Raw genomic sequence first — 17,589 nt, 5'->3', positions numbered from 1 at the left:
AACTGTTCCTCTTCCTTTGTATTTCCATGCTTGAAAACTCAACCTCCTTTGCCATCTCTGTTATCTAAATGTTGTACATAGTGTACAATGTCAAATGGTGTAGTAGCTCCAAATCCCACTAGATCTCACAGCAGGTCTCTGGTTCTCCATCAGGTTTCTGGTTCTCTTCTGCTGCTGTTATAGCTTCTGCTCCTATCGACCCTGATCTGGCTGGAGCAAGAATCTCTGGCCTCAAAGAACATACTACATTCTCTTCTTCTTTGTTGGTGGTGAGGTTCTTGAATCTGCTGCTGAGTCTGCTCAATTTAGTTGTTGGACTAGACAATCCTTGTGTGGATAGACTAAAACATCCTATTTATATATATTCTCACCCTTCCACATGGACAAGTAAAAATCAATGGCTAGGAAAGTCATTCTGAATAGTAAAACCATCACACCACATAACTAGTAATCAGACCAGTTACATGTGGGATGACATCAATGACATCATACACAAAGAAAGTAAAATACAAATAAAAGAAAGGAAAGGGAGGAAAAGTAAAAAATGAATGTAAGAAGATGCTTTGAAATTTGGTCTAAGTATGTAAGGAAGCAAAGTGAAAGGAAGAAATGATGAAGTAAAAAATTTCAAAGAGGATTTTGAGATAAACCACAGGCATGGAAGCTAGAATTTACAATACATATTTTGACGAGAGGAGCTCAGATCGCGCAGCAGCTAAGCCTTTGATTGTTAACAGAAAGATTGGTACCAGGTGCTCTGCAGGGGAAAGATAAAGCAGTGGGCTTCTGTAAAGATTTCCAGGCTTGAAAATCCTATGGCCAATTCAACTTGTCCTATAGTGTTGCTGTGAGCCAGAATCAACAGCAATCATTCTATTTTTTAGTTTACATTAGAAGGATACATTTTAATAAGTAACAATTCCCCAGCTTGAGAACATTATTTTAGTACTTTTCGACTAGCATGATTATCAACATAGCCATTTTTTCATTCATTTAGGAACTGTTTATTGAGCAACTATTCTATGCCAGCCTTCATTAACACTAAATATACACCAGTAGGAAAGCAAAGACACACAAATAAATATACACTGACAAGGTCTCTCCTTTTCTCAGTTTCCAGTCCCAAAGGAAAAAAAAAATCTGATTGACCTAATTGTCAGTATCGTTCCTTTTTAGGGCAGGATTTTCCCAACAGGCTACTGTGTAAGTGATTGGAACATTGGTAGGAAGAGGTGGTGGTTGTCCATAGGTCAAGGGTTCCTATCTAGTGTATGCAGCCATGACAGGGTCTCCAAGGCACAGAATATGGCCCCTCTCCCAGTGTGCTCCTTCAGCAAAACAAAGTAGTTGAGAATGGGCTACAGAGGAGGGAGGACTTCAATCTGACCCCTCCTTCTGTTGTTGTCAGCTCACAAATGCAGCAGGAACCAAACTTCCCCCAGACTGTCTGAAAGCAAAAAGATTAGGCTGCACCAGCTAGTGTGATACATACAAATAATCTTTCTGTAATGAATTGTTTATTTATGACAACTCAGATTAATAAAACCTGGAATAGACACACAAATTTGTGTCTAAGATGCTTCTACAAACAAAATAAATTTCTTCTGGTTTGATTTGTTTTCATTTTTAGACATTTCCTTTTGCTAGGCTTTGCTTTTCTGCTGTCGGGGCTACTTCAAATAAGAGTCTTGTTTCCCAGCAGTCAAACCTACCACGCACCCCACAGCAGAAAGATGGAGCTGTGTGTTTCCACACAGATTTATAGTCTTGCAAATCCTATGAGGCAGCTCTCTTCTGTCCTGTGGGTTGAATTGGATGCAGTAGCAAAGATGATGGTATTATGATGTTTCAAAACAACTTGCCTGCAACAAATTTATACTCCTTTTGAGAATGACTTGGGAAATTACCTCCCATGTGTTCTCCATCATGCTGTTAGTCTTTGTATTTGTATTGGCAATACCTTTAGGATTTATTCCCTGGCCTCTGTTTGAACTATTTCTAATAAAAGAAAGAAAAAAAAAAATCAATCACCACTAGGTGAAGTGGAGAAATGGTTAAACATTCCGGCCCCCCACCCCCACCCCAGGTGCACATTAGATGAACCTTGTACCTCACCTGATGTCTAATACCACTAATGAAATTACACAGGTTTTGAGGAGGTGCAAATAGGAGCAGCAGAGCTAACTTATTAACTTACCCTTAAAAATGAAAGCATTTTGAAGGTTTCCAACACACTTATTTCATTCAAAGCACAAACATTACTGGTATGTTCCTGACACACAACTACATATTGGTGATCTAAAGATGAAAAAAAAAAAAACCAACCCAGGATCTTCACCCTGAATGAATGGACTATGAATAAAGGAAGACAGACTTGTAATGGCAATGATGAGAAATAAAGAAACTAAAGAGTGAGGAAAACAATTCTGAATGTTGAGATTAATAAGTAACACTTGCGATGGGTCTTAAGGGGCAGTTAGGTCTTTTCTAAGTTGAAAATGTGTTATTGTTTGTTGTTAAATGCTGTTGAGTTGGTGACTCAGAGTGATCAGAACAAGAATGGGACTCTGCCTGAGCCAGTATCACCCTTACAACTGTTGCTTGTGCCCATTGTCACAGTCACTGTGGCAATCCATCTCACTGAGAGTCTTACTTTTTTTTTTCACTGACCCTCTACCAGGCATGATGTGCTTTATCAGGGACTTGTCCCTTCTGAAAACATGCCCAAGGCAAGTCAGATGAACTCTCACCATCTTAACTTCTAAGACACATTCTAATTGCACTTCTCCCAAGACATATAAATGTTCATTTGTTGGCAGTCCATGGGCTATTGAGTATTTGTCACCAACATCATCATTCGTAGGCACTAATTTTTCTTTGGTCTTTCCTATTCATCATCCAACTTTATCCTCCTGATTAGAGTACAGAAAAGAACCATGGGCTGGGCCAGACCCACCTCAGTCTTCAAAGTGACATCTTTGCTTTTCAACACTTACAAAAGATCATTGGCAGTAGGAATGCCTACTGCAAAAAGTAATTGAAAATCTAAGGGAGGGAATTTCAGACAAATGGGGTTAGAATGAATAAAGTCAGGAATGTAAGAAAGTAAAGACCCTAGAGAATGAATAGCATACACAGTTAAAACATGCAGTATAGTTATAATGAAGAATTTATATATGGCTGGAAAGAACCAATTATTCTTTACAGAAAAAGTGGTCGATAGCCCAGTTACTGCAGACTCTACCTAGTGTCAGATGTCTGAGAAATAACTGATGAAAATATTTTGACCACTGGACACAGCAATAGTTTCTAAAATCACTATAAAGAGGATAACAATTACCACGCAGAACAAGGACATTGTCATTAAATTCAGTTCTATATCTAATTTCTTTCACTAAATTTATTAATTTGCTGAACAAGGTGTCAAGACCACAGTAATTATTAGGAGGAAAAGAGCAGAGTCCATTGTAGTCTCCGTCCTAAGGAGTCTATTATTCCGAGATTTTAATTATCTATTTATTTGTTATTGCTAATTGCTACTGAGTCTACCCTGAGTCATGGTCTAAGTTAAACCTAGTATAAAGTTTAACAAAACGAAAGTTTTCCTTCACTATCTTCATGGTTATTGATGTGTTTGAGTACAATGTAGTCACTGTCAATCCATGTCACTGAAATGTTCTCTCACCTTGGCTGGCCTTCCATGTCATGGAAAATTATCTTTTTCTCTAGAGAGTAATCTCTTCTGATATCCAAAGAAAGTAAATTCATGTCTTGAGCAATATTCTGTGATTCTTAGGGTTTTCACTGGCTAATTTTCAGAAGCAGATCACCCAAACTTTTGCTCTTTCTTCTCTTAGTCTGAGTTCCACTGAAACCTGTTCACGATGGGTGATGATGGTGGTATCTGAAATACCAGCGGCATCGCTTCCAGCAACACAGCAACAAAACCAGACATCACACTAGACCAACAAGACAGTAGACTTTCACATTCAATGGAGGGCAAACAGAACAAAACAAAAACTTTTTTAGACCTCCATGATTCATTGGGACAGCTGTTTTTCAAATGGCAAGTTTAGTTTTCCTTTATACGTGGACTAAGCAGATGTAGTAGCATTTAGCTTCCAAAGGCAAGATCCTCAGCAGCAAATCTAGGGATTACCGAGCTCACGGGATTGGTTTCCACCGTCATTCTTTCCAGCTGTCCAGCCCTTCAGGCTTTGGTCGCCAGGGGGCGCTGTAGCCAAGAACACGTTTTTTCGAGTAAGAAGGAACGCGTCTAGGTAAATCTTGTCCAACGTAGGGCCCCGTAGCAAGGTACTGAGACTAGATGAATCACATTTCTGTGGTCTCGCGAGCAAGAGAACCCTTCCCTCCCTCCCTCCTAACCCTCCCTCCCTCCCTGCGCGCGCCCGGACCCAACCCAGTTGCGCGCGGCAGGTGGCGCTGTCTGCGGCGTCGCAGCGGCCGCGGCTGCCGCGGCGACGATCTCCCAGTGGGCTGTGCGGCCCGGCGCTCCAGCGGCAGCGAGTGCCACGTCCCAAGTGCTACGCGGAGGAGCCGAGCGGGCTGTGTGCGGGGGGGCGGGGAGCAGCGTGGACCCCGGCCACACGGATCGCCCGCTGCGGCCACCGCCATGGGCTCCACGCAGAGCGTCGAGATCCCAGGCGGGGGCACGGAAGGCTACCACGTCTTGAGGGTAAGGGCTCGGACGGCGACTCGAGAGCGGCGGGGCCGGAGGCGCGGCGCGCCTGCGGGATGGCGGAGGCCCCGACGGGCCCCTTCTCGGGACAGCCAGGCCAGGACCCCTCGAGGGGGCGGCGACTGCGGGCGCTGCCTTGGCCAAAGCTGGTTCAGGAGGCCGCTCTCATCCCTCCTGCCCTGGGAGGACGGGCCGGAGCCGGAGGAGACTGCCCGGGACTCCTCCGCACGGCCTTTTCTGTGCCAGGTCGTAGCTTCTAAAGTTAGGACGGGCTTGAGGGCAAAGCCTGCGGAAGAGGCGATGGTAGAGGCAGCATTTGAGCTTTTTGAGGGAAGAAATCCTGACTCCTTGGAAGCTGGGTGTGCGGCGGCAGGTGTTAATTCACATCGGCGTTACCTGGGTGTCTAGGCCAGCGAGGCGGCAGAGAAAAGACAGAAAAGGCCTAGAATTGGGTTTGATAGACCTGAATTTACTTGATTTTGACAGATAGTTTCCTCTCCTGTGTCACTCCTGACCTTTCCAAACATCCACTTCAGCATTTCCTCGAGGGTACTTCCGTTCTAAGGCTGCTGAGGGCGTGGTGGACTTAAAAAATTTCGATCCACAGTGGTAAGAGGTAATGTTTGGAAAAGATAACCTTGAGTAAATGAAGGAAAGTTGCCTCGGTCTCCAGGATGCAGCGGAACATGGTGACTCGATCAGGCCTTGTTGTCGTTGTTGTGTACTGTAGAGTCAGAACCGACCCTCCGCAGGTTTGCAGAGGCAGATAATGCACGGGAGGAGGTTGCCTGTCCTCCCGCGAAGCGGCTGGTGGATTCGAACTGGACGTCTTCGGGAGTGCAGTGAAGCTTCTTGCCATTAGGCCCCCAGAGCTCCCCCTACTTATTGATTTTACCGGGGTTACTCGGGCCGTTTCCTTAAACAGATCGGTGGGGTTGGTGTTTTTTTGTTTTGTTTTGTTTTGTTTTTTATTATTTTACTACTTTTGTGTGTGTATACCGTCAAATCAGATCTGACTGGTACAGGAGGAGATTGCCCCTCCTTCTCCAACAGCACCTGGTGGATTCGAACCTTGTGCCTCTAGGATTGCAGTGCAGCTTCTTGCCACTAGACCACCAGAGCTCCCTAAACAGATCGTTTTTAAAAGTAGCATTGTCAGTAGTGTGCAATGACACCTGCGTGAGTGGTAAAACTATGAACTGTCAGCACAAAACCTCCAGTCTGTGTGCGTTAGGAAGGTAATGGTGTCACAGGCAAAAACACTTTCACTAAAAGTGAGAGTCGTGTTCCGGTCTTGCCTTCCTTTTCTGCCCTAGATTTTTTGTTTTGGATAAAACAACATTCTTAACATTATCACCCAGATAGATACCTGAGTAGTAAGAGCTGTGATCTATCACCTTTCAGATCTCCAGGATTAATGTGTCGTCTTGCCTCTCTGTTCCACTAAAACCCCTCTTGAATCTGCATACTTAGTGGAAAAGGATGATTTGCCCAGAAAGAAAAGGAAGCCTATAAATAAGCATGGCACTAAACACATTTCCAAAAGTTTCAAACTGAAGGGGCCAATGGAAGGTGAACTGTCAGATCTCAGGTGTAAAGTGAAAGTTAATGACAGTGCTTCTACTCTGTTATCTAGTATGGTTTTGAATTCTCTCTGGTGAAATTATGATTGTTACCAGGATGATTAGGTGGCTGTCATGGTGCTTGATTATAGTCATGAATACATGTTTTCGGGTAAAACACATTAGTGTTAATGAAAGAAGAAAAAAAACCGTTTTAGAGTTTGAAAGCCAACTATATACATTTAAAAAATTGCCAGTTAACAACTCTTCTTAATTATTTTACTTCAGCAAATATAGAAATGCAATATTAATCTATTAAATCTGATTTTTAGAAATTCTAGGGCAACAGTTGCTAGTCTGTAGCTGGTGCATTAAAATAATGAAGTAGTTTTTATTAAAGGGATAGATGGTAGTGACTATCTTCATTAGGGAGCTCTTGTGGAATTGTGCGAACCCAAAGGCAGCACCTCTCTGTCAGTTTGAATTCACTTGTGGCACTTTGAGAGGAGACTGTTTCCACCCATGCTGTTGATAGCCTCTGAAAGCCCACTGAAGGGTCAGCTGAGAGTTCCTGCTTGAGGCAGTGAGTGATTTGAATAGTTAGTAATGATCATCTTGTTAAGAGAATGTTTTGATGTTTCTGAGGTTCTAACCCACTTGCCCCTGAAATGATTTCCTTTTTTTTAGAAAACATCTTAACATGTAGAAAGTCTTTCTTTCATTTATTATTGCCCAGCTGTGCAAAGCTATATTCCACAGCTGGATTATTGAGTTTGTAAATGGAGTAAATATGGCATGAAAATTTTGGAGTGAAATCACTCATGTTTCAGCAAGCTCTAGAATGATTTACATAGAAGTTATATTTCTTTAATAATCAATTTCCTGACCAGCTTCTTTTAGTAATAAAACTTGTATGACTGGGCTTTGAAATACCATTTACAATGGCATCCTTATCCACTGCTGGATTTTTTATTGTTATTTCAGAGTCTCTGTAAGCCAGGTAGACTTAATCTTCTATTTTTTTCCCCTCCCATATCCACTTTTAGGTTTTGCTTTAAAAATCTTTAAAGGGACAGCTTTGAAATTATCCCCCTTTATTGCCCTTATCTTTTTGCTCCAAGCAGTACACTTTAAATACATACTCACTCCTTACTTGGTAACATGATTAGCAGTTGCTATGTGAAAATCAGTGTTATTTGAAACTGACAGATTGACCACATCCAGTCACAAAAAGGAGAATAACGTAACTTCATTCCATGACTGCCAAACCACAGAGAACCATGGCCTTGCTAACTTCTACATGACGTTCATATTTCATATCCAGCATCAGTCTCATCTCATATCTCCATGTTTGTTACTGCCAGATAGTATGTAAAATAGAAGTAGGATTTTTACTATTGCCATAAATATGAAATGTCATATATCAGTAAGTATATTATTTCTTTATTAATGCTCGTTTTCATATCATTGTGTTCACACGGTATACTCAGAAGTAACTATGATTGATAATGTATCCTCCCAAGTGTGTGCAACACATGCGTGGATTGTTCTCTCTTTCTGCCTTCACTTCCCTCCCATCCCCCCATAGTTGAATCAAATGAAACAAAAACGTACCTTGCTCTTGTGACTTGGTGATATATTCTGAGCTGTAGTGGTTGAACCACAGTTTTGTTCTGCAATGTCTCTTGGTGTTGAATGTCTACATTTTCTTTTTTTTTTCTCCTTTTAATACATTTATGCATTCCTACAACCTACATTTTTTTTCACTTAAGTGTTAGATTACTGAATTTTAATGTTGTCTGTTCATCTAAGTGTTGGCCTTTGTTTTAGTAAATGACTACATGGTTTTCAGATTAGTAAATGACTACATGGTTTTCAGATTATCATATTGCCTGTTATACATGTCATGTGTTCATTTAGATAAGTTCAAAAAGCATAACAAAGAACCTATATTATTTGTAAATCCCACACTCTAGAAGTATTTTTTCCGGTCTTTCTTCCACCTATGTCTAAAATTACCCATATGCGTGTTTTACAAAAAATTGGTGTGATAGGACATGCTCAAGTATGGTGTTTAATTTTTTAATGTAAAGTTATTAAGTATACACCTTACAACCCAGAAAACTAACAGTTGAGAAATTGTTAAATAAATCAGAGCCTAACCATGCATTGGAATACCATACATTTGGTGAAAAGTGTATCTCAAAACCCTGCAGGCACATGTGTAAGTATGTGTGTGTGTGTGTGTGTGTGTGTGTGTGTGTGTGTGTATTTGTACACACACACTCACATGAATCACACACACACACATCCTTACATACATCTGTGCAAGCATCTAGGAAGATGAAACTAAAGGTTAATAATTAGGATATAAAAAAGATGAATAGTGAATGGTGATGTTTTATATTCCTTTTAAACTTTAATATTTCTTGTAGACTTTCTGCCATGATCATAAAATATATTGATTGTTTAAAAAGTTTTAAAATATTATAAAGAGTGACTCCTGGTGCTTGATATTAGGATTTTTTTCATAATTTTGTTTCTCTTTTGTAGTACATCAGATCTATGCCATGAGTACAACTTATATTCCTCTCTCTGTTCCTAATGTTAGTCAAGAAAAATGTCACTGAGGGTGTTTCTTTTTTTGTTTTAAACTTTTTTAGATTGCTTCCTGCAGTTCAAATGTCTAAATAACAAAGTTCTTGCCTCGATTTTCCATTAATTATCCAGTGAACCCAGCAGGGTCATGTAAAAAATTACAATCTTGAGTTTGCCTCAGGGATACCTGATACAGAACCTGTTTATAAATTATTCAAATTAGTTCTGTTCTTTACTTAATACTCTTTGAGATGGAGGATGTCTGAGACCATTCTGGAACCAGTTCACACAGTATGAAGTGAATACCAGAAACTGTCACGTCCACTATTCTTCAATGAATAATTTCTTCTTATAAGGATTTTGAGGTGATGGATGTTTTGAAGGAAGATGTGAAATGTGTCTTGGGATAAAATCAGATTTTTATCTCTCTTGAGCCATTTGTTGCAGACTGGACAGTATCATAGTGCTCTCCACAGATGAGAAAGTAACGTACTTGGAACTATTTCTGTAGAAAATAGGATTTCTAGACCAGTTCTACCACTATATTGAACTTTGCTTTTTAAACAGTGCCTGACTTAATCTCCTAGAATTCCCAACTCCATAGGCTTAGTACTTATTTTGAGAACATGAACTTTGAGTGTGTGATGGTCACCATGTTTCCTTCTTTATTCTTATAATACAGAAGTTTTATTCAACTTTTCAAACATGCATTATTTTGAAGAACATGAAAATCTCATTACCACCTCCTTACACATTCAGAAAACAAGAAAGAGTTGGAATTTTAGGTATTTTCTAAATATACCATTGTTGTTGAAATAGCTTTATGAGCACTACCTAAGAGTCTGACCCCAACCCAAATTTACATCCAATAAGAGGCTACAGAGTCATTTAAATTACTTTCAAATCTAGGATTTAAAGTATATTTATTAAATTCATAGGATGCTGTCAAAAGAATCTGAATGGGATGAGGACAGCTGATGTGACCTCTATTAATTCCTTAAGGGAGAATAGTCCCCATTGACAAAATCCACAATACAAAACCTGTTTCCATGAGCTCATACATGCCCCACGCTCCTGTACCTACTTCTGCCAGTTCTCACAACCAGCTTCTCTCCCAGGACTCTCATTTCTCTACTCTTGGATGTGATAATCCATTGCAGTGGCCACACCCAACTCACAAAACCATACTTGGAAATACGGGGTTTATTAAGGAAGTTAACAAGTTGCTATTCTGATTGAAAACAAGATGCAGTTCTTCAGTTAGGATGGCATCTTGAGTGTGTTTGCAGCCCCATTTGACTTGCGTTCAGCCTTAGGTCAGTGTTACAGGCTTATTCCTGTCATTTAAAGTATTTCTCCCCCCTTACCACACCTGCCCTAAGTCTTCCAGTAAGCATGGGCAAAGGACCCTCACTCTGTCTTTATAGAGTATCACTCCTAGGTCAACTCTTTCTTACATCAGTCTCTGGTTCTCTGCTACTGCTCCTCTCATCTCACTCTGAATAGCTCAGGAATCTTTGGCCTCAAAGGATAGCACCACATTCTTTGCTTCTTTTTTCTTGTTTATAGTGATTTTCCCCTCTTTTGATGCTAAACCTTCTCAGTTTATACTGGTGACATAGCAAGACTATTTAATCCCATCCTTAATGACCTTCACACTCTTCATGTTCTCACCCAGCCATGTAATGAACATCAAAGACAGTAGTATAATCAAGCCATTTTGAACAATAAAACCACTACATCACAAATTATACACCTTAGGACACATGTAATTTATTGGATATAAAATTTCATCCATAGTAATATTGTTGTTGTTAGGTGCTGTTGATTATGACTCATAGCAACCATGTGAACGACAGATCCATACCCTGCCCTATCCTATGCCATCCTCACAGTCTCACACAGTTGAGCCCATTGCTGCAGTTACTATGTTAGTCCTTCCTATAGAGCTGGTACCTGGGATTTGGGCTTCAAATTTACTAAACTGTGAGATTTTTTCTGCCAGGTTGTGTATTGGGGTAATGATCTGCATATTGCTAGTTACTTTATGAGTTGTTGTTGAGTACCATAGAGTCACAAGCGACCCATAGCTGACCCTCCAGTGGGTTTTCAGAGGCAGGTAATCTCATGGGAGGAGACTGCCCATCCTTCTCCCACGGAGCAGCTGGTGGCCTCAAACCACATGCCTTTGGGACTGCAGCACATCTTCTTGCCACTAGGCCACCAGAGCTCACGAGTTACTTTATAGTTTATATTTTTTCTTGTTTGTCTTTGTTCTAATTAGATGACATTTGTCTGTCAGTTTGCTGTACGTAGGTAACTTGTGGGTGCTGTGATGCAAAAAGTTGTGCCACCAGTGTGTCAAATGCCATAGGAATCATCACTGGTAGACAGGTTTTAGTAGAGCTCCCAGATTAAAACAGACTAGGAAGAAGGATTGACCATCTGCTTCTGAAAACCCTATGAAAAATAGAGAACACATAGTAATAGGCCTTGAAAAAATTAATAGTTTTTATATTGTCTTTAAGCATTGTAATATCATGTGATAAAGTATGTTTTGATGCTTGAATTACCATCTTTGGGATCTTTGGGGAGATTTAACTGTGGTTAAGTACAGTTTTTGTTACTGGTCAGTAAGCAGTTGAATGTACAACCTGCTTCTAGTGTCTTCTGAGGCTTATACTAGCAAGGTTTTTTTAACAATTTCTTTGAAATTTTCATAAGAATTAAGCTGAGAATCATCACTAACATCAGTACATTCACTTTTCTAATTTTTTTTCACTTTGCTAATTTTATATATTCATCATTCACTAAATAATAATACTTAACAGTCTTGATTAGGAAATGTTTATCTGTAAATAGTCTAATACATACTTTGCAATCTGACTGTAGTTGACTTTGGGAGAGTTGATTATCAAGTAAGATGATTTAAAAAAAAACCCAAACAACAAATTTAGAACCAAAATAATTACTTTGAGAGACTATCTATTTCTTATTTAATATTACCAAGAAAAATCATTAGTATGTCATGGAAAAAAGAATGATACTGGGTTTTTGTCCTTTTTCTTTGTTTTTAACTCAGTGGGAGATGATAGTTCAAGCACTTTATCAGCAATACAATCCTTGTCATCTTGGACCTGAATACATTGAAGGATAGTATCATAATAGATCACTGGAGATCATCCTTGGCATTCTCTAGATACTGGTCTCTGCACCATCACTTCTTTGTGCTTCCCTTAGGCCACTGTAAACTTCTTTGAGTTTCATTCTTTTTATCTGAAAAGTGAGGATAATGGTAATACTACCTTTCATGAAGCCCAAATTAGACATTTGAAAACAATTAAGTACCTGTAAATCTTTCTTGAATTAGCACTGTCTACATCATTGATTGTCTTGAGAATGAAATGAGATATGCTGTATAAAGCACTTAACATATTGTTAGGTGCTTTTGGATCAACTAACTCTGTCTACACCAGATGAAACCTTTTCCTGATCTGTGCCATCCTCTTTACCTCTGCTGTGCTTTATCCCATTGTGGCAATCATTCTGTCAGACCATTTCATGAAAGACCTTCCTCTTCTGCACTGGCATTCTACTTTCCCAAGCATGATATGCTTTTCCAAGAACTTTTCCTTCTTAATAACATCCCCAAAGTATGTGAGACAAAGTCTTACATCTTTACCTTTAAGAATTTTTTTTTTTAATTCTTTTGGCAGTTCATTGTATACACAATAACTTTGCTAACACAATTTGTAATACTCTTTGCTACCACAATTTAGAGTTCTTCAGTCTTCCTCATTCAGTGTGCAACTTTCACATACACATGATATAATTGAAAACATTATTGCTTGATTCAGATAAACCTTGGGTTTAGAAATTATATCCTTGCTCTTCAATAATTTTAAAGAGGCCCATCATTAACTCATTCCTGTTGAGTTAGAACTGACTCATAGCTGAACTTCCAGCATGTTTCTAAGGCTATTAAATCACATAGAAGAAAATTACCATCTTTTGCCCTGAAGCAGCCAGTGGATTCCAACTGCTAGCGAACCCTAACCTTTGGTTCGGCAGTGCAACTCTCTTAGGACTATGCCACCACTTTGATATTCCGTACCAATTAGCTTAGAATACAGAATATAATATTCCGTGAACATTAGCTGATACCTGTATTACTGTTGCTTGTATTACTGTCACCCTTTGACTGGTATCTTGCTATTTATACTAGGTAAAATGTTTTGCTTGAACATTTTTATAGTGTTTCTGTTTGATCAGCTACTTTTTCTGTTCATGTGCTCTTTAAAACATATTTTGAATCTAATCTGACCCCGTTAATTTCAGTTAGATGCCTGCTAATTTTTAAAGATTCTTGTGATGTTCTGGGTTTGGTTTTCTTCATTGTAAGAAGCTCTGGTGGCATAGTCATTAGAGAGTTAAGCTGTTAACCCAAGGCTTCATACCAAATCCACCAGCTCCTCCTCAGGAGAAAGATAGACAGTTTCTTCCCATACGATTTGTCAGAAATCTACTGGTGGGGGCAGCTCTAAGTGGACTGTAACCCAACAGTAATAAGTGAGGGAGAGAGAGAGAAATAGCTTAGTGTCAGGTAAACTTAGCTCATGGCGATTAATTCCATTTTAGAGACCATCTGGTTGACTTCCTCACTTTACAGCTAAAGAAAAAGAGACACAGAAAAATTACATTGCCCAGGATCACACAACTTGTGAAGTTTCTTTCTCTGAGAAACAAAAACCTAAATTAGTTTTTTTTTTTAAAAGTGTAAAATGAATTGACAGAATATCAAAATTGTTGCTTCTTTTGGAACAGACATAAATTTCTTTGGATATGGTTTCCCTTTTTCTAGCATACAGGTGTTTTGATAAAGAAGCTGGTTTTAGTTCTATAAATATATAAGGTTTTATTTCTATAAACACATAATAACTGATCATAAAATCCTTAGAAATAAGTCTGTTCATTTTAGTTAGCATAAAATTTTATTTTCCGATTATGTTTTACAAATTACATTATTGGGTCAAGAGAGCATGCTCTTTAAGTTATTTTGTTCAAACCTATAAAGAGAATACTTCAGCATGTGAGAACTGAACTTTACTATAAATAATTTACCATGTGTTAGTTGCTTAACTTCCAAGAAGGGAAATATGGCCATTTGAAAACATTGTTGAGTATTCCTTCTTGCCCCCTAAAACAGTTCTCATTTATAACTGTGAAATATTTATGGCTTTTGCCCCCTTTCTGATTGCATTCATTTGCAAATCCTTTTCCTTTGTCTTATTATCCTAAGAGCAGGAGTGCTTAAAACCGCAGATAACATATAGTTAATGGGGTTTTGTGTATAAATTTGAATGAGTCATCATTTGTGTGTTTTTTTGAAAGTAAACTAAATTTACTTTCTAACCTTATGTAACATCTCTACAGTTTTTAAAAAGTCAGAGGTGAGATGTTCACACTAAATTGAGAGCTAAAGGAGATGGTGCTATGAACAGAAAGCCATTCAACTGGACTTAACCTGCATTTTAAGTGTGAAGAAATCTTGTAGAATGTAATATGCAGTAATAAAAACAGGAGACAGTTACATATTCTACTGAGTCAGTTTTATTGAAAAATCTTTTTGCTTAGAAAAATTGAGGGAGATAATTCATACATCAGCCAGAAACCTGAGAAAACATACCATTGTATGGCCACTTAGGAAAACTCAAAACTATCTAGTTATCTCCTATGCTTCTTAGTTTTAGAATAACAGATCTGTATACCTCAGCTTGGAAATTCATTAGTAAATATCACTCATTCATCGCTGCCCAGGTGGAACCAGCTTATGCTGACACTCCCTCTGTTGAGTTTTCATTTCAGTAGCAAGTTGAGAATCCATCAGCAACTCCTTGGAAGAAGTATGTTTATAGCTCTGTGATTTATATCACAGCAACCCAGTGTGTAGGGCAGCTATGGTTGAATCAGACTTGATGGCAGTAGAGTTGAGGATTTTTGAAATCACAGGAGGAGATTGCCCATCTTTTCTCTCGGGGAGCCACTGTTGGATTTGAACCTACAGAGAGGTGCTGTTTTTGGGTTAACCATGCAATGCCCTACAGGCTACGCCACCAGAGCTCCCTATGTAAGTAAACAGACCAGTGCAGTTAGGGGTATGCCTTCCCCAACTCTAGCAAAGGCTCTCTTCTGTGAGCCCTCCTCCATGAAAAGATAAAAAAGAGGCTCATGCAGAGTAGGCAAACCTGCTAAAAAAGTAATGCTATTTGAGACTGGAAAAAGACAAATTCTTACCTGGGAAGCAATCTGTGCAAAGCAAATAGGTCTTTATGCAGTTAATTTTAAAAAAGAAAACCCAGGCTAACTCTTGTAAAAATGTCTAGTAATTCAGGCTTAGAAGGTGACAGGAAAGAGTTTTCAAAGTTTAAATTTTTACTACTAGAAGTTTAAAGCAATTAAAACTTGATTGAGCAGTATTTGTCCCTTTGTGTTGGGGGTGGGGGGAAGGGATGTGGGAATTGTATACTAGTGAAGGAATTTTTTTTCTTTTTTTTTCTCTCTTTGGAGGGGGAAGCGAGCTGGTGGGGAGGGGCGGGCAGGGAGAAAATTGCGGCAATGAATGAATGGAAATCCAAAACCTCTGTAAAAAAATAAAATAAAAGATAGAAAAAAAAACTTGATTGGGCAAAGCAATTCATGGGCAGTTTTTCCCAAACTTAATTACTGCTTAAGTAATAAATAGATTTCTTCTTGTCACCTGGTCCATACTATGTTGCATAAAAAATACTGACCTTTGTTTTGTGAATTTTTGATAATTTGTCTGTTCTGTGTTATCACTAGGTGCTATTGAATCAAAGTGACCAGAGTATGACTCGTAGTGACCCTATGAACAACACATCAGAACCCTGTCCTACTCTGTGCCATCCTCATAATTTCTGACACACTTGAGCCCCTTGCCACAGTCACTGTCAGTCTACCTGGTTGAGGGTCTTCCTTTCTTTTGCAGTCCCTTCACCTTCCTAAGCATTATGTCCCTCCGTGCAACAGCCCCAGAGTATGTGAGAGGAAGCATTGTCATCTTTGCCTCCAAAGAGCACTGTGAGAAGGCTGCACCTTCTCCAAGACATAACTTATTTTGGCAGTCTATGGGATAGTCAGGACTCTTCTCCAACATCCAGAACTAAATTGATTTCAGGTCCCACTGAAACTATCCATAACTTTGCATAGTATTTCTGTATAGTTGGTGATTGAAAATCTAGTTTCTAATCATTGTTGCTAGTTCGGTGATGTTGTTGTCAAATGCCATCAAGTCGCGTATGGCTCATAGCAACACTGTGAACAAAAGATCTGAACCCTGCTGTATCCTGCACCATCCTAAAGTTCCTAACACACAAGACAGTCCACCTGGTTGAGGGTCTTCCTCTCCTTCACTGAACATCCACCCTTCCCAGCATCATGACCTCCAAAGAATAGCCCCTCCTAGCAACATGCCCAATGTATGTGAGGCAAAGCCTCATCATTCTTGCCTCTAAAGAGCACTCCAGCTGTACCCCCTCCAAGATATAGCTGTTTATATTCTTGGCCATCCATGGGATATTCAGTGCTTTTCTCCAACATTGCAGCTCAAAGGTGTCATTTCTTTTCCTGTCATCCTTATTCATTGTCCATCTCTCAGAGGCATAGCAAGTAATCGGAAAGACTATGGCCTGAATCAGATGCACCTTAGTTCTCAAACTGACATCATTACTCCTCAATATTTTGGAAAGGCCCTAACTGCACATTTTCCCAGTGCAATGTGTTATTATTTCCTGACTGCTGATAGCAAGAATGTTAATTGTGGATCCACGCAAGATGAAGATGTTGACAGTTTCAATCTCCTCTCCGTATATCCTTGCACAGCCCGTCAGTCCAGTGGTAATAATCTTTGTTAACTTGACATTGAGATGCAATCCATACGAAGGCTGCATTCCTTGATCCTCTGCAACAAATCTTTAAGTCCTCCTCACTTTAGCAAGCAAGGTTGTGTCATCAACATGATACAGTTTATTGATGAATCTTACCTCCAATCTTGATGCCACACTCCTCTTCATATAGTCCAGCTTCTCAGATAATTTGCTCAGCATACAGCTTGAATAGGTGTACAGAGAGAATACAACCCTTCCAGTTCCCCAAACCATGTAGTGCTCCCCTGCTCCCGTCACACAGCAGCCTCCACGTGAGGTTCCACGTGAGCACAATTAAGTGCTCTGGGATTCCCATTCTCAGTGGGTTGCTAGTTTACTTTTATTTAATTAATGCTCTTTCACTGTGTTTTCTATCATAAACTATTTTTCACCTCTTGTATAGTAAAAACTAGCAAATTTTATCTTGCTTAATGTAGACCTTTTTCCCTAACGCGCGCGCGCGTGTGTGTGTGTGTGTGTGTGTGTGTGTGTGTGTTTTATTTATTTATTTTTTTTAAGAAAATCTCATGGTGCAACCATTGTGGAAGGCGGTATGGTACTTTCTCAAAAAGTTGCAAATAGAGATACCATTTGACCCAGCAATCCCAATACTGGGAATATACCCTAAAGAGATCATAAACGACATCCAAGCAGATAGATGCACACCCAGGTTTATCACGGCTTTGTTCACATTAACAAGGAGTTGGAAACAACACAGGTGCCCATCAAGAAATGAATGGATAGAGAAGCTGTGGTATATTCACACAATGGAATACTATGCTGCATT

At 39.4% G+C, this 17,589-nt stretch overlaps 1 protein-coding gene across 1 annotated transcript in view; it reads left to right on the top strand.

Annotated features, from left to right (window-relative positions):
• The first annotated feature begins 4,633 nt into the window (after positions 1 to 4,633).
• The window catches only part of GORASP2 (golgi reassembly stacking protein 2, 55kDa), a 39,940-nt gene continuing 26,984 nt past the window's right edge, over positions 4,634 to 17,589 (top strand). Inside the window, exon 1 of the mRNA XM_006878850.1 lies at positions 4,634 to 4,696. Coding sequence (XP_006878912.1) covers positions 4,634 to 4,696 — 63 coding nt within the window. The remainder of the gene's footprint in view (positions 4,697 to 17,589) is intronic.

Source organism: Elephantulus edwardii, unplaced genomic scaffold, assembly GCF_000299155.1.
Source record: "Elephantulus edwardii isolate Elephantulus edwardi_28Jun2011 unplaced genomic scaffold, EleEdw1.0 scaffold00001, whole genome shotgun sequence".
Lineage (NCBI taxonomy): Eukaryota > Metazoa > Chordata > Mammalia > Macroscelidea > Macroscelididae > Elephantulus > Elephantulus edwardii.
Note: the sequence above shows the minus strand (reverse complement) of the source record. Positions and strands in the feature narration are given on the sequence as shown.